Source organism: Talpa occidentalis, unplaced genomic scaffold, assembly GCF_014898055.3.
Source record: "Talpa occidentalis isolate TD23 unplaced genomic scaffold, MPIMG_talOcc4v2.1 talOcc4.2, whole genome shotgun sequence".
Classification (NCBI taxonomy): domain Eukaryota; kingdom Metazoa; phylum Chordata; class Mammalia; order Eulipotyphla; family Talpidae; genus Talpa; species Talpa occidentalis.
This window is the reverse complement of record NW_023602073.1, coordinates 54,379,689-54,400,931: the sequence shown is the minus strand read 5'-3', so window position 1 is coordinate 54,400,931 and position 21,243 is coordinate 54,379,689. Positions and strand designations below refer to the sequence as shown.

Below are 21,243 nucleotides of genomic sequence, written 5' to 3'. Positions count from 1 at the left end.
GTGTTCACAGTGCTCCTTCAGGTAGATCCTCTCACCAAAAAGCAAACTGCAGCAGCCAGTGGCTGAACCCTGGTTTGCCTGGTGATCATGCATGAATTCTCACTGTTAATTAAGCCTTGCACCAACAAATGTGCTATCCTGAAAGGATTAACTCTATGGCTTAGATGATGGGAAACAGAGGGGTGAATGACTATGAATAAACCCATGTGCTGTCAGGGTATGTGGAAAGACAACTTGGTTCACCTGTAGGAAACTGAGGCCATCCTCACTGTCTTCCAAGGCTTGGCTTTAAGCCACTGACAGTCTCTGGTAATTAGGTGGTGCTGCACAAGCTCAGGCCTGAGTCCTGACAACTGACCCCTCAGGACATACAGCAGATTAAATGCATAGAAGTGGGCATTGTGGCACCAGGTGGGGTGGTGTATTGTCACAGACACAGGATTGCCCTTGAAATACAGAGGCTTGGTTAATAGAGTAAGAGCTTGTTCTATGTCTCAAGGTGACAGTCAAAGGGATCTGGGGCCGTCCACCAGAATTCCCAACTAGTCAGGAATTGGCAATTTGATTATATTGGTCTCCTCTCTCCAAGTAAGATTCTAAATATGCATCACTTGTGTGGACACTCATCTGGATTGAGTTTTCTCCTGTCACCATGCAAACCAGGCTGCCACCACTAGGGGATTTAAAAACTGATCACAATGTACATCTACCTAGTCAACTAGATAGTGATGGGGAGGTGTGAGGGTGTCACATTTCAAAGATTATGATATACAAAACTGGGCAAAAGAATATGATAATAAATAGAAGTTTTATTGCATCTATAACCTGCAAGCATGAGGACTGGAGAAAGGAAGAAAAGATTATTAAGGCAACAGATTTACTTACTAACAGGGTAACATCTTGATGGGTGGACTAAAGTATCGTCCTAGACCTTAACACATTTGAATGATCAACCAGCAGGACCTGTTTCCCCATATGCCAGAATGGGGATCTTTAGTGAGACACCAATATTACAAAGTGGAGTGCCCCCACTCTCACTTTGGGGCAATGTGCTCTGCTTCTGAGAACAACAAGCCCCATCATACCTGGGAAAGAAATTCTCCACTGGAATTTGTCATGGCCTTCCTGTGGGGATGGGTGAGTTTCTTCACACCCCTGATGAGGGAGACCTACTTAGTCCTCCTTGGGGTCTCATTGTCCTGCTGCAAGTTGAACCTGTTGAAACTCACTAGACATGCAATGGAACACATTCCACTGAAGGTGTTGTAGAAATTCTGGCCTTTTACCCAGGCAGAGGAAGAAGAAGTTGTGCTTCAGGAATGGGGAGGTCAAGAAAATCTTTATTGCTCTTGTGGTTTAAAGACAGACCAGCTTCACTGGCTATCAGCCTGTTTTGAAATGCAACTTTGCTTAGATAGGAGTGCTGTGGCCCTGGCCATGAATCTTTTTATTTTATTTTTAAACATTTATTTATTTATGCATGCAAGAGCTAGGTACAGGCCAGAGGTGTGGTGGTGGGGCAGGTGAGAGGATTCACCAGAGACAGAGTGGGGATCAGAACAAGAAGACAGATCGAAGCACACTGCTGAGGAGAGCAGTGGGCAAGTCAGGGGAGGTCTGCTGTGTCATGTGGGTTGCTCCCTGGCCTGCTGGGGGGAATCAAACTCGTGCTGCAGAGGCTGTGGACAGCTTCATAGGTTGTGTCTCAACCCTTTGCACCACCAGGGAGGCCCTGGCCATGAATCTTTAAAAGGAAAGATCTTTAAGTAAGCAAACTTGTTAATTATGCTTGCATTGGAGTGTTCATTATACCTTGGCTGGAAGTTCTCCTACGATCTTTATTTTATCCATTAGCTAAATAATATATTTTCTCATCAATGGGTGGTATTGATGTCCTAGCTCAAGTGGGGGTCCCTGTCTGGCATACCCACCCTCACCCCCAGTCCATCTCATGCTTGACAATGCGCCCCCCACCGCTCCCCCTCTACCATGTGTGGTGTGCTGACCCAAATCAGATTCCTGAAGCTGCCCATCTCCTGCTCACAGGCAGGTGGGCATGTGCAGTTTTCCACTAGTGCCGTCATTTGACTGCTGGCTATGTCTCCCCCATTGCCTGGAGAATGTTACAACACACATAAAATTCACCCAACAAGCCTTAAGTGATCACTGCCAAAGCCTGTCTTTACTGAACACTGTAATGTCTCTAATGAGAAGCTGTTCATACAAAAACCTGCCCACAGATGTTTAGAGCAACTTTATTCATAATTGCAGCAACCTGGAAACAAACAAGCTATCATTCAATAGGTGACTGAGCAAATTGGGTATATTTCTACAATGAAGATTGTTCAGTGATAGAAATATACTATTAAGCTATGAAAGAATATGGAGAACCTAAGAATAATCTTAGACTGTATGAACTCCACACCATATGATTTCAACTATATGGTATTCTGGAAAGGAAAACCAACAGAGACAGTGAAAAGACAATGGGCTGCCCAGGGTTCAGGAAGTCAGGCAAGAAATGACTAGGTGGAGCACAGAGAATTTTTAGGTCAGTAAATTGTTCTATATGATACTGTCATGCGAGATAGATGGCATTTACGCAATTGTCAAAACTCACAGACCTGTATAGCACAGCATGAACCCTAATCTACATTAAGAAAATTAATGAATAATAATGACTTAGTATTGGTTAATCAATTATAGCAAATGTCCCACACGAATGCAAATTATAGGACTACATGTAAAGCAGGGGGTATAGGAGGTATGTGGGAAGTCTACTTTCTGTATGTTTTTTCTGTAAACTTAAAATAGATTTTGCCACTGAGAGAATATTTTACAAGTATATTTTTTTACATAGGAAGATATATATTTGCTTTTTTCTTTTACACAGTTTGAATTCTAGTAATATTCTATGTATACCTATTTATTTTATAAAAAAAAAGAGTATGTAAATGAAACACCTGTGGCTATTCAGTTTTCTGAACACTTTGTTTCAATTCTTTAAATCATAGGTACAGACTTGGTATTTATTAGTAAGTCTAATAAGATTATTAAATGGTAAACTGAGGTGCACTAAGAATTTCAAGAATTTATTTGAGCAAAAATTGACTCAGATCAGACAGTGTCAGACTGAAAGTGCTTAAGAGCATTCTGTCAACAGGAGGTAGGAAAGGTTTTCACAGCAAAGATGGAGTGGCAAAGCAAAGAAATAATTTGATTGGTTGTAACTTAAGTGGTTGTCCTACTGGGAAAGACCTAACTGGCATGTCATGATTGTTCTAAATTTTGTTCTCTGGGATCTGAGTGCATTTACAGGAACTGACTTTGGCTTAGGCTTGTGTTGCTTCTGTAGGCTACTAAGGCATTAAAGCCACTTCAGTCTAGTGACCGCTTTGCTTATTTACTTTAAGAATTCCCCTGTCTTGGTCATTCATGAGAGGGTTGTTATAGAATCTCTGAAACTCCATTTAGCCTTTCACGAAAATATTGATGCTAATTTTTGGCATATTGAATTATTACAAGAATTAAAGAAAACATGCAATAAAATTAATTAGATGTCATGCTTAGGAGTACTGATATTGTAAAAGTTATAATTCTTTTTTCCTAAAAATATCTACAAACTGATATTGCAAATCTAGGAGAGTCTATATTTTACCCAGGCAGAAGAAGAACAAGTGGAATGGTAAGGTCAGGAAAAGGTTTATTATTTATGCATGGGGCCTCAGACCTGGGTAGCCCTATAAGGTCTGAGCCTCGCTTTAAAAAAAAGGGTTCCTTTTATTCATAACTGTCTTCATATTTGTTACATCGATAACATCATTTTCAGCAGGCGAAACCATTTTCTGCAAAGTCCCCAGAGAAGGGGAGGGGACAGGTGTAGGGGGAAAAGATACAGGCATTCAGGAATGACCAGCTTGGCCAGCTACCACCCACTTGAAATGTTACTTTGTTTAGCTAAATTTAGTCATAAAGCCCTCTAAGGAAAGATTTGTTAAGTGAGCAAACTTGTTAATTACAATTGCATTGGAATGTTAACTGCACCAGGCCTAAGACCCTTTCACAGGGAGCTTTAATAATTATTTGCTTAGTGGTTCACTTTCAGGGTGACCAAATTTTGGTATTAGCATCACTCAATTACTATCTGGTTTAAGTTCTTATTTCTCTGTGAAACTCACAGGTGATGATGTCAGGTTCTTGACCACATTTGCTGTCTATTTCATTGCTTACTTTGTTTCTCCAAGTGAGACCACAGAGACTATAGTGATGAGTATCGGAAGGATTATACCAAGAGAATGAATAAACTCCTTAGACAAGGCCCTTGAAATCCAAGCCACTTGGTATCAAATATAATGAAGAATTTACCTAAAGAGGCATTAAGTGTTTCTTTGTAATTCCTTGTACTTCAGCTTTTACAGTTATAGAGGTCTTGATCCAAGTACAACAGAAGGTATTTGCTATGACACAGCCTCCTTGTTCAGTCAACAAGTAATCTACCTCAATTATATCATCTAAAACCAATTTATCAGATCAAAATGATCATTATGCCAAAGAGCATATTTTGGGGTGGCATATTCTGCAGATGGTGCTTACTTTGCTCTCCTAGATTTTCAATATCAGTTTGTAGATATTTTTAGGAAAAAAGAATTATAACTTTTACAATATAAATACCCTTAGCAAGACATCTAATTAATTTTGTGCCTTTTTCTTTAATCCTTGTAATAATTCAATATGCCAAAAATTAGCATCAATATTTTCATGACAGGCTAAATGGAGTTTCAGAGATTTTAGTGAATGTATAGGTGATAAGTAATAGAGCCAAAATGATGTTCAAGTTGATATAGGGCAGCAAGAGGCACTAAAACTGGCCAAGAACACTGCCCAAGTAGTTTATCTCTCACTTCCTGAGTTTTCACTGATGCACACAATTGCAAGACTGCTCAGGTTCAGAGAACAATAATAGGATTTATTTAACAAACTAGGGAAAAACAAAGAGTTACTGAGGCCAAAAACGGCCGTTTACCTCACCTGAAGCAGTGTCCAGTGTATTTATTTATTTATTTATTTATTTTTCAAAGATTTATTTATTTATTTATACATGCACTGGGTACAGTCAGAAGCGCGAGAGGGTGAGAGAATTCACCAGGGCCAGAGCGGGGAGCAGAAAACCAGAGGAACCTAAGAACACCATTGAGGGGAGCAGCAGGCGGCAGGAGAGGTCTGCGCGCCATGTGGGACCCTCCTCTTGTGTCCGGGGAGCAGCTGGAGATCGAACCAGCGCTGCAGAGGCTGTGGGCAGCTTCACAACCCGGTGCTCAACCGCTGCGCCACCGGGGAGGCCCAGTCCAGTGTATTTAAAGTCCTAAACACTAACACTCCAAAGATGGCATCTTCCAGCCACTGAGGATGCAGAGCTCCTCTCCTGAAGGATAGTCCACACTCCCAAGATGGCGTCTTCCCATTACTGTGGACCTGAAACACGTGGCAGGCAGACTTTAGGCCAGGTTCCAACTCACGAAGTCAACAGAAGACACAACAGGGGATGCTCCCCGAACTGCCAAGATGCTTCATCCCAGCTCCAGACGAGCAACACTCAAAACAGCTGCTGAATGACCCTATAAACAGCCACACTCACACAGCTCAGTGAGGTGCCTTACTATGGGCCTTTGCCTTCCCTGCTAGGCTGTAACTGCTGCAAAACTGGGAGCAGTTTCAGGTGCTCGGCTGCTTGCAAAGCCTCTGAACTTTTCATCTCTGAGGTTGGCTGCAGGAGGCTCCTTCCCGTCCTTCAGAGGTCCATGACAGCCTTCTGGAAGATCGACATGGCGGGGGCCGAAATCGCTGAGGCCGGAATCACTGAAAATCTGAAAATGCTGAATCTTGAGCACTAAATACTCAAAGGTTGAATCCCAAACACTGAATTCCAGGGCTGCGTCTACAGTACTTTATATTTCTTTTTTTTTTTTTTTTTAGATTTATTTATTTATATAAGAGCTGGGGTACATGCCAGAGGCGTGGGAGGGTGAGAGAATTCACCAGAGACGAGCGAGGAGCAGAACAGGCAGATGACTGAAAACATTGCTGAGGGGAGCAGCGGGCAAGCCAGGAGAGGTCTGCTGTGCCATGTGGATTTCTCTCTGGCTGGCCGGGAATAGAATCGGTGCTGCAGAGGCTGCGGACTGCTTCACAACACTGTGCTCAGCTTCCCAGAGCTGTGCTCAACCTGCTGTGCCACCCAGGAGGCCCAGTACCTTGTATTTCTTATTAGAAGAAATGTGATACTTTGTTCGCATTTTCCCTGGGGCTATCCTATTGCCTCTTGCCCTGCCTCTAACTCTTTCCTTTCTCCTAACTTCTCTCTTAAACCCTGTTGTTGAAATTTTAGCCTGAGTGAAAATGCAGTTGAAAGTGCACAGGTGAGAAAACACCAACAATTGACATTTTGGCTCCTCTCAGACCTTACACATTTTCAGCTTCATGCTTGTTTCCCTGGCAACCAGTCCCCATCTTCAGGTATTTTCCAAATCCTAACATGCTTTTCTTAACTTATTAAAAGACACCTGGAATACTCTTAACATATAGGAAATTCTAAGACATCTGTGAGGTGTGAACCAGGAACTTTGTATTTTGTTCTTTATATACATATAATATACATACATTATTTTATTTTATATAATTCTTACATCATTTTTCATTTTTGCATAATTATGCATTTTCATGTTGGTTATATTCCCCATATAATTCCCACCCCCTTATTCTGACCCTAATCTCTCCTCTCCTCATCCTACCCCCCACTGTAGTGTATCTCTGGTCTATAGCTGCTTGTTGGTTTTGATTTTTACTTTATTGCAATTAGTCTTTTTCCTGGTACCTAATTTAGGTGTTCTAAATTCCTGCTATGAGTGAGACCATCCGATATTTTTCTTTTTCTTGCTGGCTTATTTTGCTGAGTATAATCTCTTTCAGCGCCATCCATGTTGCTGCAAATTGCATGAGTTTATCTTTTTTGAATGCTGAGTAATATTCCATTATGAATATATACCACATATTCTTGATCCAGTCATCTATTTTGGGCATTTGGGTTGTGTCCATAGCTTAGCTATTGTAAATAGTGCTGCTATAAACATAGGGGTGCTGGTGCCCTTCTGAATTAATGTTCTGTGTCCTTTGGGTAAATACCTAGGAGTGGAATTGCTGGATCATAAGGTAGCTCTATCTTTAGTAGGTTAAGAAATCTCCACACAGCTTTCCATAGTGGTTGGACCATTTTGCACTCCCACCAGCAGTGTAGGAGAGTTCCTTTTTCTCCATATCCTTGCCAACATTTGTTATTGCTGTTTTTTTAGTATGTGCCATTCTCACTGGTGTAAGATGGTATCTCATTGTAGTTTTGATCTGCATTTCCCTGATTACAAGTGATGTTGAACATTTTTTCATATGCCTCTTGGCCATTTGCATTTCCTCTTTGGAGAAGTTTCTTTTTAGTTCTTCTGCCCATTTCTTGACTGGGTTATTTTCTTTTTTTTTCTTTCTTTCTTTCTTTTTTTTTTTTTGAGTCTCATCTGCTCTTTGTAGATTTTTGTCATCAGTCCTTTATTATTAGTGTTGTGTGCAAAAATTTTCTCCCAGTCGGTAGGGTTTCTCTTTGTTTTGGTTATTGTCGCTATCGTTGTGCAGAAGCTCTTTAATTTGATGTAGTCCCAGCTGTTTATCTTTGCCTTCACTATCACAGCTTTGGGTGATGTGTCTGTAAAGATGTCTTTGAGGTGCATGTCATGTAGTGTTTTGGCTATATTTCCTTCTATATATTTTATGGTTTCAGGTCTTATGTCTATGAACCAGGAACTTTAAATAAAGACCAACTAGTGTAAGAAATATATTTTGGTCACACGAATACACACACACATATGTGTGTGTGTATGTGAATAGTATGTGTATATATATATATATATATATATATAGAGAGAGAGAGAGAGAGAGAGAAAGAATGAATATATATTGTGTAAATTACAATATTGCAGTTTGCTACCATCAATATTCGTTATGCATTTGGAGATAATATTCAGAAACAGATATTGTTCTTTTTTTCTTTTTTAATTTTTTAAAGATTTATTATTTATTTATCTATCTATCTATCTATTTATTTATTTATATGAGAACGGGGTACAGGCCAGATCCACTGGAGCATGAGAGGATTCACCAGAGACAGAATGGGGAACAGAACAGGCAGACTGAAGAAATACACTCTTGAGGAAAGCAGAGGGTGCTACAGGAGAGATCTGCTGTGCCAAGGGGACCCTTGCTGGCTGGCATGGAACCGGTGCTGCAGAGGCTGCAGACCACTTCAGAGTGCTGCACGCAAGCACCTGCACCACCATGGGAGACCCACAGATAGTATTCTTACCAAGGATATTTTTCCTCTCTCTGATCAGATCATGCAGCAAGCAGATATTTGCTCTTGGGCATCCTGTGCAGAGACCACTAGATGGCACCCATGGACACAAGAACAGCAGCCTGCTTCCTAGTGGAACTCAATGCACCTCTGTACAAAGGTGATGGGGGCACCAAGATGTTTGAAGTAAACATTTAAAGAATAAATTCATTGAACTCTTTGAAAACTATACCAGACTGCAGGTCTGGAACGTTTCTGAGTTTCTACTTGGATGTGAATTTCAAATTAGGAGGTCCAATATAGAGAGGACTGTCATGTTAGTCTGTGCTCCATGATATTAACTTGAATCATGCCAACATTCTTGATTTTATTGTTGGACAAATTTGCATAGTCACAATCTTCAACATTTCTTCCCTGTGGAGAGTTTGAGCATATTTCTTCATTTTCTCAGGAAGTTCTATATTTAGATTTCATAGGTGATACTGAAATAGTGATCTGTCATATATATGCCAAAAATTCCTGCATGCCACAAATTTCACATTTCATGGCCTACTTGACCAATTCTTGAGCCTTTCTAGAATTTTACAACTCATTTAGCAGTCTGAGTTTTCATCCTGGTAGTGACTCTGTCTTTCACTAATAGAGAGGCTATAGACAGGCATCCTTAGGAGCCTAGCTAGGTAACTCTCCAGGGAATTACCCATATTAGGGCACAAAAAGAATTTGCTTCTGATAGTCTAAGTCACATGACTCTAAGTGGTGACTTCCTTCCTGATTTCAAAGACAGATTGACCAGCTGTTTTGTATTTCAATAGATGGCACTAACAATTGCTCACACCGCTCATTTTCATTATTCCTTTGTGTTTCTTATAATTTAGAAATTGTAAAAGCAATAAGGTTTACTCAATTCTGCAGACGTTTAAACTTTCTAAGCCTCATGTTACCTTCTGCTGTGGTTGTTAAGCATTTTTCTTGTGGTTAATAACATAGTCATGGTTTAGATTGATCAACTGGCTCCTTTGTTCTCATTTTATCAACTGACCAGACTGCTCTTAAAGGGTTCTCTTTAAATAGGGTTACAGACCTCAACTATAAAGACTAATAAAATATTTTTTGCACCCAGAGTCCTACCTTAGCCATTGGAAGTGTATTGGCACCAAGTTTTGTTCCTTTGTCTTACTTGTGTAAACTATGGAATGAATATATGACCAAAATTGAAATGCTAGAAAGAATTAGGATGGACCCAGTGTTCTCAGAAATGCTCTTCAATATTGAAAGAGTTGGCTTGTTTGACAGGCATACCATGGAGGAAAAGATGTCAGGACAAAGGGAGCAGCTCAGTCTCCCCTTTGGGGGGAAAACTTAATAGTAAGTTTATTTTTTATTTTTTTTTAAAGATTTATTTATTTATTTATACAAGCACCGGGTACAGTCAGGAGCACAGGGAGGGTGAGAGAATTCACCAGAGCAAGAGCAGGGAACAGAACAGGCAGACCGATGAAATGCACTGCTGAGGGCAGCTTCGCAGCCCAGCGCTCAACCACTGGGCCACCAGGGGAGACCCAAGTTTACTTTTTCAGGGTAGAAATTTGTTTATCTATAAGGATGGACTATTAACAGAAAATGCTAAAATATTTTATTATTTATTTTGAATAAAACAGACAGCATTCTAGGCATAGATGTTTGAAGTGAAATTTTAAAGAAATTTTAAATAAATTTCCTGCAATCATTGGGCAGCTGTTAGTGGAAAGTCAAAATGAATTTTTTAAAAATAACCTGGCCATATTTGCATTGTAAAGAGGTAAATACTTTGACACAGCATGATTTATACAAAGTTTACATCAGAGAAAGAAAGCTAAATGTCTTCCTACCTATAATATTAATGACTAAGCCTAGAATTTTTTCTTTTCTTGCTTTAATTTCTGTATAGCCAACATTCTTCTTCTTTTTTTAAAAATGCTGTGTTAAAATTTATAAAACACAGAAAAATTGAGTCAACGAATGATTTTCACAAAATGAAGAAGCCTTGCTAAATGACTTAATGTTATGGTATAAAGACTGTTTCAATCTAAAGTTCCTTGTAGAGGACATTGCTGAGACATCCCTGGAGAGGATCCTGTCAACACTTCAGGGTGCATTAATATGACCTGCAAATGCCAGTTTTCGGTTGAGGATACATGGCTTCACATATTAAGAAGAAATTAGATTTATTTATCCATTTCTCGCTATTAATCTTTTTTATTTTTCTTAGATAAAGGAACTAAGGATCCTTTTTTCACTTGAAGTCCACAATTTTCTGAAAAGTACAGGGAATATTCTGTAGTTTTATAGTTTTGGACAAGTGAGAAACACTGGCTTTTTGATAACTTGGAATCCATTTCTCCCAGATAAACTGGGAATCCTATTCTGTGAGAATTGGTAGGACTCAGGAAATCTGCAGTGCTACAAACTTCAAACTGCCTGTTGTTCAACAAATCTGTGTTTTGATTTAAGTTGTTTGTTCCCAAGAGTGTTGCAATTAATTTTTGATGAAAATAGACCTATGGGATCCTGCATCAGGAGCAGAGTAGCACTTCTGCAAGCATAACCACTTTCTTCTGGAAATTGGTATAATTGCCTTTTTCATCAAGAAAGGTGTCCCGACCCGCGGGATTTGGAGGTATGGAAAGAGAAGGGCTGAGGATGGAAATGAGGGGCTTGAGACGACTTGCCGCTAGCGGTTGCTTCTTTATTTTTCCTTTTTCCTTTTCCTACTTTTACATGTTTTTTCCTTTCCCTGTCCTACTACCTTCCCTGGCTTTCTCTATGCTCCTCTCTCAGTACGTTTCTCAGTATCCTCTCTCAAAGTGTCTACGCAGTATCCTTTCCGTAGTCTCCTTCTCGAAGTCTCCTCACCTTACCCTCTACGCAGTCTCTGCAGTCTCTGCAGTCTCTCTCCTTATCCTCTACGCAGTCTCAGCAGTCTCTCCCCGCTCTCTCCCAGGGTTCCCTTCTTATACCTTGTAGCTCCTCCCATCGTATCTCCCAGTACCACGTGATTTACCGGAAATGCAGTGGTTTCTCAGAAGGCGAAACAGGAATCGAAACCTAACTTGCGAGTATGCGCAACACGGCGCATGCTCCAGGCGGCTCGGACCGAAAGGAGCCCTTTTTCGATACATTTTGAGCAGGATTGCTTCTCCTCTTGATTTCAGTGAAGTTCAGCTTCAACATCCCCTATAGGATTGATGTTTTGGTGAACAGTTGCTGCCTCATTTTACCTGGACTGTCCTTATATTGAATTCATATTGACAAAAAGGGTGAGATGTATAATACTTAAGGTTGTACTCTTTGTCACTCTCAAATGTATACAATATATAGAATTCATGTCACAGTTGTTGACCCATTCTTTAAAAATAAGTTTGTATGGCTTGTACATTGTATATCACATTTATATGAATGAGTTTTCATGGTGCTCTCTTCAGCTATAGGTCAGTATATTTTGAATTAAGATTATGTTTCTTTGCCATTCTTTTTCTCCTGTAATCTAGTAGGAATCTTAGTTTGGTTTCCCCGATTGTGATATGTCATAACTAGTTAATCCCGAGGAAATTATGACATTTTGTCTGTCAGATTAAATGTGATGTTCTCCTGGTTGCAAATGTGCACCTGCTAATGGTTCTGAATATCACTGGCACCTCAGACCTAATTTCCTCCCAAATCCAGGGAAAATACTGACTTCTTCCCACCTCTACAAGAAATTTTGAGCTTTCCTCATTAATGAAAATGAGTCAGCCTCTTGGGCTATCCACAGAGTCAAAACATTTTCCAGGATTGAAATAGCAGACAGATTGAAGGGTATTATTTACAATTAAGTAATCTGTCCAAATATAAATTGTTCAATAAACTTCAGATTAAAGGTATTCTAACTTGCAATCACCTTTCTTCCATCACCTTAACTCCTAAACTTGCTGACATGTACATTATCAAAGTTGCTCTGTCTTCAAGTGCGAGAAAGGAATGTTCCTAAAAGGCTCATATTTGTGTGCACATCATTGATCAACACAGAGCTGGTTCACAATAGAGACCCAACTAAAATGGTTTGATTATTTCCATGAATAATTTCTCAGTTCCTTTGTCTCTCTCCTCACCTTCTGGAATGCCTATAACTCTTACATTTCCTCTTTTCATGGAGTCTGATAATTGTCTAAGAGTCTCCTCATACTGCTTCATTTGCACTCCTCTCTCCTTTTCTCTTTTGGCTCTTTTTATTTCTGTATATTTGAGAGTACTGATCTGTTCTCTCATTTCACCAATTCTGTTTTCATTGCTTTTCACAGAGTTCTTTATCTTCTCTAGTAATCTTTTAATCCCCTGCGTTTCTTTTCTTTCCTTTCTTAAGGTCTCAATTTCATTCTTCAGTTCAGTGATTATTTGTCTCAAATCATTTTTTCCTTTTTGTTTTCTTTCTGCTTTTTAATCATGATGATCATCAGTTCTCTATCTGATAGGCCAAGAAGTTCTTCCATGTCATTGTTGTGCTCTGGTGACTATATTTCTTTTTGTGGTGTTTCCTCCTGTGGGCTTGTTTGGTTATTTATATTTTTTCTTCTCCCTGTTGTTTGCTTTCTAATTATTTCTATGCATTGGGATGTTGTGCCACTGGTGTTGGCAGGCATCTCTTTGGGGTGCTCCTTTAGGGGTGTTGGATATTGTTTACCACACTGAGACCAGCACTGGTGGGCCAAAATTCCACCAGGGTGTTGATGTGTTGCTGGGCACTGTCCCTTACATTTTCCTTCCTCTGTATTTACTCAGTTTCAACAGGGAATCAGCTAGTTGTTGATTTTGTTCTGGTCAGGAGGTGGAGCCAGAGACTTGGTGACCGGTGCTTTTACCCAGTGGTTCTCTGAGAAATGGAAAGGGGGTGGAGGGGAGCACCTCAACACAGGGGCTCTTATTTCAGGTGGGTGCTGTGTCTGCCCCATGTTCACCCTATTGTGTGCCAGAAGTTGTATGGATCCCCTGCCCTAAATTCTGCACTCTAGGTCTCAGTTCCAGGGCTATCAGATCCATAACTGGCTGTCACTCTGTGCAAGGCCCACTGCTATGACGCGACCCACGCCCAGATCCTGCGCCTGGCTCCTGGCCTCAGTTCCAGGATGGGATCTTGCTCCATGCCTTTTTTCCCTCCTTACCCACTTTTGCATGACCCACCCTCTGTCAGAACCTGAGGGCTTTTTTGGGATCCCTGGTTTCCAACTATCAGGATGTTGGTGATTTTTTTCTGGTCAGTAGGTGGTGCCAGAGATCTTTCCTAGTGACCTTCCAGAACTGTTTTTTTTTTTTTTTTTTCCCTGTGGGTCTGGGGGAACAGAGTGGGAGTGGGGTGGAGTGCCTCAATGGTGTGGGAGTGTTGTGTCTGTCCTGTGCCCCCCCATCATGGGGATACCATGCCCCAAATTTCGTGCCCTGGGTCTCAGTTCCAAAGCCCTCAGATCAGGACACGAGCTGTAGCCCAGTTCAGTGTCTGCAGAAATGGTGCCTTTTGCACCCTGCCCCCATGTCCTGGTGCCTGATTTCTGATTACTCAGTGAGGGACATTCACCTCAATGAGGGCTCCCGCGTGTCTCCCAGCAAGCCTGGGTTGCAGGCACAGGGACCTGGGCAGCTGCAATCCGTGATCCATGTATGCTTTTTGAGCATGCTGCTTTTCTGCACAAGCTCACCGGGTGGCCTTGGGCTATTTGTAGGTCTCAGAATGGTTGTTATCCTCTAATGGCACCCAGAGCCGTTCATTTACCTCCATAGCAATTCCTGCATAGTTCACAGTTACAGTTCACAGGGTGCAGTGCCTAATACAGCTCCTTTCCACTCACAGTCCTGTTGATATGTAGTTTTTCTTGTTGGTTGTTGTTGTTTTATTTTTTTCCTCCTCTCTGTGGTCTGAGAGTGCCGACTTTGTGGGTGGGGGAGGGTAGCAGGGTTCAGAGCTTTCCTCCCTTCTTGTCCTCTTTTATGGCAACTTTCTTCTTTGGGCAGTTTGCCAGAGTCCCCTGTTTATCTTCTGTGTCCCAGTTCTCCCAGGGACCTGCTGCTTTTCCTCCCTATTAACTTTTTTTAATGAGAGTGTTAGGGGGAAAGGATGTTCTGAGCTAATTCCATGCAGGCTTTGTTTACTCCACCCCCACTCCAGACCAAAGCCATCAAGACATTGGGAAAGACAAATCCCATACCACCAAAGGGAAGGTGGCTGGGACCTGAGGGTGGCGTTAAGCAGCCAGGTTTGGTATAAAAACCAAACACGTGGGCCTTGGGGGTTTCACTCTCTCGCTCGCCTCCTGGCTTCAGGGCTCCTGGCTTGCGGCCAGCTCTCAGAGTGCCTTTGGGATTCCAGATTGGCAGATCAGGTAGGACGCATTTAAAACTTTGTCTCCCACTTTTCTCCCTGAGTTGTACATTTCCTCATTTGCCCTTCCCTTGTAAATAAACTTTTTATTAACCTTTCGTGTGTGCCTGCAGTAGAGTATTGATAAGTCCTTTCAAGCGCGCGGGTGAGGACCCACAGTAAGGCAACCTGTTTTGTATCAGGGCTGCCCTATAACAGTTGCACTTACTCCCAGCATTTCCCTGCTGCCATGTTGATCTTCCCAAGCGTGAAAAAGGAGATGAATATAGACATAGAAGAAGTGAAAAGAACTCCCAATTACCACAATGAAAAGGAAACTACAGCAAGACATCTAGTAGTAAAGCTTGCAAGAGTCCAAGAAAAGGAAACATAATGAAACGGGCAAGGGGGAAGAAACAGATAATTTATAAGGGAAAACCAATCAGGTTAACTTCAGACTTCTCCAAAGAAACATTACAGGCAAGAAGGGAATGGTGTAACACATTCAGCAAACTTCAAGACAGCAAATGCTGCCCAAGAATACTTTACCCTGCAAAGTTCTCTTTCCTCTACAAAGAAAAAATATGTACCTTCTCAGACAAACAGATACTCCAGAAATTCATTACAACTAAATCTCCACTCCAAAATATTCTACAAGAAGTCCTAAAGCCAAAATCAATAGAGGAATGAACAAGAGGAAAAGAATAATGCATGGAATAAAATCACAAAAAAGACAAACAAAATGGCAAACACAGATGCCAACATATCAATATTAACTCTAAATGTAAATGGGTTAAACTCATAAATAAAAAGTCACAGAGTAGCAGGCTGGATTAAAAAACAAAATCCAACCTTCTGCTGTCTCCAGGAAACACAATTTTTTATAAAAGATTTATTGAATTATTTATACAAGAACCGGGTTATAGGCCAGATGCATGGGCAGGTGAGAGGATTCACCAGAGACAAAATGGGGAACAGAACAAGAAGACTGAGGAAATACACTGCTGAGGGGAGCAGCAGGCATGACAGGGGAGGTCTGCAGTGCCATGTGGGACCTTTTCCTCCAGCCGGGATTGAACCAGTGCTACAGAGGCTGCAGACAGCTTCACAGTGCAGCGCTCAACCGCCTGCATCACCAGGGGAGGCCCTCCAGGAAACACATTTAACCAGAAAAGATAAACATAGACTGAAAGTAAAAGGTTGGAAAACAATCCTACAAGCAAATGGACTAAAAAAGAAGGCAGAAAGAGCCATACTTATATCAGATGATATAGACTTCAAATTAAAAATGGTAAAAAGAGACACAGACAGACACTACGTTATGATCAAGGGGAAATACATCAGGAAGATATAATACTCATCAACATTTACTTGTCAAATGAAGGGACACCAAAATATATTAGACAATTCTTATCAGCTCTGAAAACAGATATTAAAGAAAATACATATATAGTGGGAGACTTCAACACCCCACTCTCACCAATGGACATCAAAGAGACAAAAAATAAACAAAGACACTAGAGCTCTAAATAAAGACATAGAACTTATGGACTTAAACATCTACAGGATACTTACTGCACTGCCAAAAACCCGAGTACACATTCTTCTCAAGTACGCGTGGATCATTTTCCAGAATCGATCACATACTGGGCAACAAGACAAACATCAACAGATACATGAAGATCAAAATCATTCCAAATATCTTCTCTGATCATAAAGACATCAAGCTAGGAATAAATCATGAAAAGTAAACAAGGAACCCTCCCACTTCATGGAGATTGAAATCCATGCTACTGGAAGACCACTGGACTAATGAGGAGATCAAAGAAGAAATTAAAAGATACTTTGAGCTGAACGACAAGGAGGACACCACTTTCGAGAATGTATGGGATGCAGCAAAATCAGTAATCAGAGGAAAATATATAGCAATACAGGCTCACATCAACAAACAAGAAAGAACTCAAAGAAACAACCTAATCTCACATCTCAAAGAGCTAGAAAAAGAACAACAAAATAACCTTAAAGCCAGTAGAAGAAAGACAATAATAAAAATCAAAGCAGAAATAAATGAATTGGAAATTAAAAAAAAAAATCAAAAAGATCAATGAAACCAAAAGTTGTTTCTTTGAAAAATAAACAAAATAGACAAATCTCTAGCCAGGCTCACAAAGAAAAAAATGGGAAAAAACACATATAAAAAGGATTACAAATGAAAGAGGTGAAATCACAACAGACTCAGTAGAAATCAAAAGAATAATCAGAGATTACTATGAGCACTTATATGCAAACAAATTCAACAACCTAGAAGACATGGACAAATTCCTAGAACAATATAATCATCCAAACCTGAACAAAGCAGAAATAGAACAACTGAACAGACCAATTACAAGCAGCGAAATTGAGGCAGTAATCAAAGCACTCCCCAAAACCAAAAGCCCAGGATCAGACGGCTTCACAACTGAATTCTACCAAACATTCAGCAGTGCACTAGTGCCTATCCTACACAAAGTCTTTCAAAAAATTGAAAAAGAAGGAATACTACCAAATATGTTCAATGAACCCAACGTTACACTAATACCAAAACCCAATAAAGACAGCACAAAGAAAGAAAATTACAGGCCAAGCTCCCTAATGAACACGGATGCAAGAATCCTCAACAAAATCTTTGCCAACAGAATCCAACAATGCATCAAAGGGATAGTACACCACGATCAAGTGGGATTCATTCCAGGGACACAAGAATGGTTCAAAATACGAAAATCGATCAGTGTAATCCAATACATCAACAAAAAGAAAAATAAAAACCATATGATCATATCAACAGATGCTGAGAAAGCATTCAACAAAGTGCAACACCCATTTATGTTGAAGGCCCTTGAAATTCTTGGGATAGAAGGAACATATCTTAACACGATAAAAGTCATATACGACAAATTCACTGCCAACATTATTCTCAATGGCGAAAAGCTGAAGGCCTTTCCCTTAAGATCAGGAACAAGGCAATGTTGTCCTCTCTCACCACTGCTCTTCAATATAATACTGGAGGTCTTAGCCAGGGTAATAAGACAAGAGAAAGACATATAAGGAATCCAAATAGGGAAAGAAGAAGTAAAACTATCATTATTTGCAGACGATATGATAATATACATAGAGAATCCTAAAAACTCCACAGAAAAACTACTCAAAATAATCAACTAGTTCAGTAAAGTTGCAGGGTACAAAATCAATACACAAAAATCAGTAGCCTTCCTATACACAACCAATCAGTCGGAAGAAGAAGAAATCAAGAAAACTATCCCTTTCATAATTGAAAAGAGAAAAATCAAATACTTGGGAATAAACCTAACAAAAGAGGTGAAAGACCTATAAAAGAAAATTATAAAACACTGTTAAAAGAAATTGAAGAAGACACAAAGAAATGAAAAGATATCCCCTGCTCATGGATTAGAAGAATCAATATTATTAAAATGGTCATCCTACCAAAAGCAATATACAGATTCAATGATATTCCAATAAAAATCCAATGACATTCTTCAAAGAAATAGAACAAATACTGATGAAATTCATATGGAACCACAAAAAAACCAAGAATAGCCAAAGCCATGCTGATGAAAACAAAGGATAAAGGAGATATCACACCTCCAAACCTCAAGCTATACTAAAAAGCCATAATAATTAAAACATTCTGGTATTGGAACAAAAACAATTACACAGACCAATGGAACTGAATAGGGAGCCCAGAAATAAACCCACACTCTTTTGAACAACTAATCTTTGACAATGGAGCAAAGAATACGCAATGGAACACGGACAGTTTGTTCAATAAATGGTGCTGGGAAAACTGGACCTCCACATGTAAAAAAAAAGAAACTAAACCATTACCTCTCACCACGCACAAAAATCAGCTCAAAATGGATCAAAGAACTGGACATAACACCTGAAACCATAAAATACATAGAAGAAAATATAGGGAAAACACTAAAAGATACATCTCAGAAACATCTTTAAAGACTCATCACCCAAAGCAGTAATAGTGAAGGCAAAGATAAACACCTGGGATTACATGAAACTGAAAAGCTTCTGGGCAGCCAAAGAGACATTAACCAAAACAGAGACACACCCCACTGACTGGGAAAAAATCTTTGCACTCCATTCAGTTGATAAGGGACTGATCATAAAGATATACAATTAACTCACATGGCTCAACAAAAACAAAATAAACAATCCAATCAAGAAATGGGCAGAAGAACTCAAAAGACATTTCTCCAAAAAAAAAAATGCAAATGGCCAACAGGCATACGAAAAAATGTTCAACATCCCTTATAATCAGGGAAATGCCAATCAAAACCACACTGAGATACCACCTTACCCCAGTAGGAATGGCACATATCAAAAAAACAAGCAACAACAAATGTTGGCGAGGATGCAGTGAAAAAGGAACTCTTTTACATTGCTGGTTAGAGTGCAAACTGGTCCAACCACTGTGGAAAGCTGTCTGGAAGTTCCTCAGTCTACTAAAACTGGAGATACCATATGATCTGGCAATTCCACTCCTAGGGATCTACCCAAAGGACACAGAAACCGTGATTCAAAAGAGCACCTGTACACCTATGTTTATTGCAGCAGTATATACAATAGGTAAAATCGGGAACAACCCAAATGCCCAAAAATAGATGACTGGATCAAGAAGATGTGGTATATATACATGATGGAATATTATTCAGCAAACAAAAAAGATAATCTCATGCCATTCACAGCAACGTGGATGGAGCAAGAAGGAATTATGCTCAGAAATAAGACAGAAGTAAAAAGAAAAATATTGGATGGTTTCACATATAACAGGAATATAAGGGAACCAAATAAGATATCAGTGTAAAAAAATATAATGACAGTATAAAACACAAGACAGCAAAAACAGACAATTATAAACCAGAGACATACTGCAGGGGAGGAGAATGGGGAGGCATCAGAGGAGAGAGTGGTGAGCACAGGGGACTGTGGTGATGGTGCACGGGTGCCTTTGGGAAGGAAATTCTATGAGACTCAATCTGAGTTGGTGGGGAAGTAAATATGTTTAAAAAATATAAAAAATAATAAATGTTCAAATAAAAAGTAAAATGGTTCAGAATGAACTGGATCAGACCTTTAAATTACTAAATTAATCCTTTTAATGCAGGAAATTCTAAGTTTTAGAATAGCACCTTCAAACTAAATTGCTGACCAGCAACTGATGACATTATTCATCTCTGATGCTGATTGGTTCTCAACACTCAGCGCCCAATCCAAGAACAAAGATTTCTTGGTTAGTATTTGTGAAGTGGTGAAGGAAGGTCCTAATCTACATTGAGTGAAACTTGCCTGTTCCTCTGCATCCTGTCCACCTTTGTTCTCAGCATGGTATGTCTGTGGTTCCCAGGAGGCTTCTGGATGGCAGCTCTGACAGTGATGCTGGTAGTGCTGAGCCCTCCTCTGGTTTGGGCCAGGGATGTTCCAGGCAAGTGCACAGTCAAGCTGGTGGGCTATTGTGAGTGGGGGAAGGAAGGACGTTAGCGTTGTCACTATGTTCAGACTGTGTACCTTAGAAAATTGTGATGTTTTCTTTAGTGAACACCCATCTTAAGTATGGGTACTCAGTTCCTTCCAGAACAAAAAGAACCTGATTCTGGCCCTCTCTACAAGACATGTATAAAGCACATCCTTATATTTAGACCATTTCCTCTCAATGGTCTTCAGCCTTGCATTCCATTCCCCCAGAATAATGATTTCATCAATGTTAGAAATAATGATGTTAAAATAATTTACATACAGACGCTCCTTTTATTATGTTGAGAGTGCCAGAAAAAGAGAAATTTTCCCTGAAAAGTTAATAGGGAATGAAAATAATTAGTAAAATCTCTCCTAGTTATGCTAAGCAAAACAAATCAGAAGGAGAAAGCAATACCAGATGGTTTTACTTATATGTGGAATATAGAAAACAAAGCATCAGACAAAACCAAACCAATAATAAACCCTAGAAATCTGACTGTGGAACTAAGACTACTAGACTGGAATGGGGAGGGAGGTAACAAAGTTAGGGGCATGATTGACTATGGTACCTTGATGTTGGATGTGGTGCATCTGGGGAGGTATGATCTTGTATTTCTGATCACATACAGTGTTGTAAAGCACTGAGAGAGAGAGAGAGAGAGAGAGAGAGAGAGAGAGAGAGAGAAGGAAGGAAGGAAGGAAGGAAGGAAGGAAGGAAGGAAGGAAGGAAGGAAGGAAGGAAGGAAGGAAGGAAGGAAGGAAGGAAGGAAGGAAGGAAGGAAGGAAAGAAAGACATCTCTTCTAGAAGATCCTGTGTTTTAGCCTCAATAGGATCTGTGATACTAGTGCTTTTCTCTGATATGTCAGGATGTATCAAGGGGTTTCTCACATTACTTCCTTTCTATTCTCCCTGAACTCCAATGTTTGTAAACCAGATCCCAGTATTAGAGGTTCTCTG

At 40.1% G+C, this 21,243-nt stretch overlaps 1 protein-coding gene across 1 annotated transcript in view; it reads left to right on the top strand.

Moving 5' to 3' along the window:
- The first annotated feature begins 1,047 nt into the window (after positions 1-1,047).
- Positions 1,048-21,243, top strand: part of LOC119252300 (H-2 class II histocompatibility antigen, E-S beta chain-like) — a 47,758-nt gene continuing 27,562 nt past the window's right edge. Inside the window, exon 1 of the mRNA XM_054698142.1 lies at positions 1,048-1,137. Within this exon, the coding sequence (XP_054554117.1) occupies positions 1,048-1,137 (90 nt within the window). The remainder of the gene's footprint in view (positions 1,138-21,243) is intronic.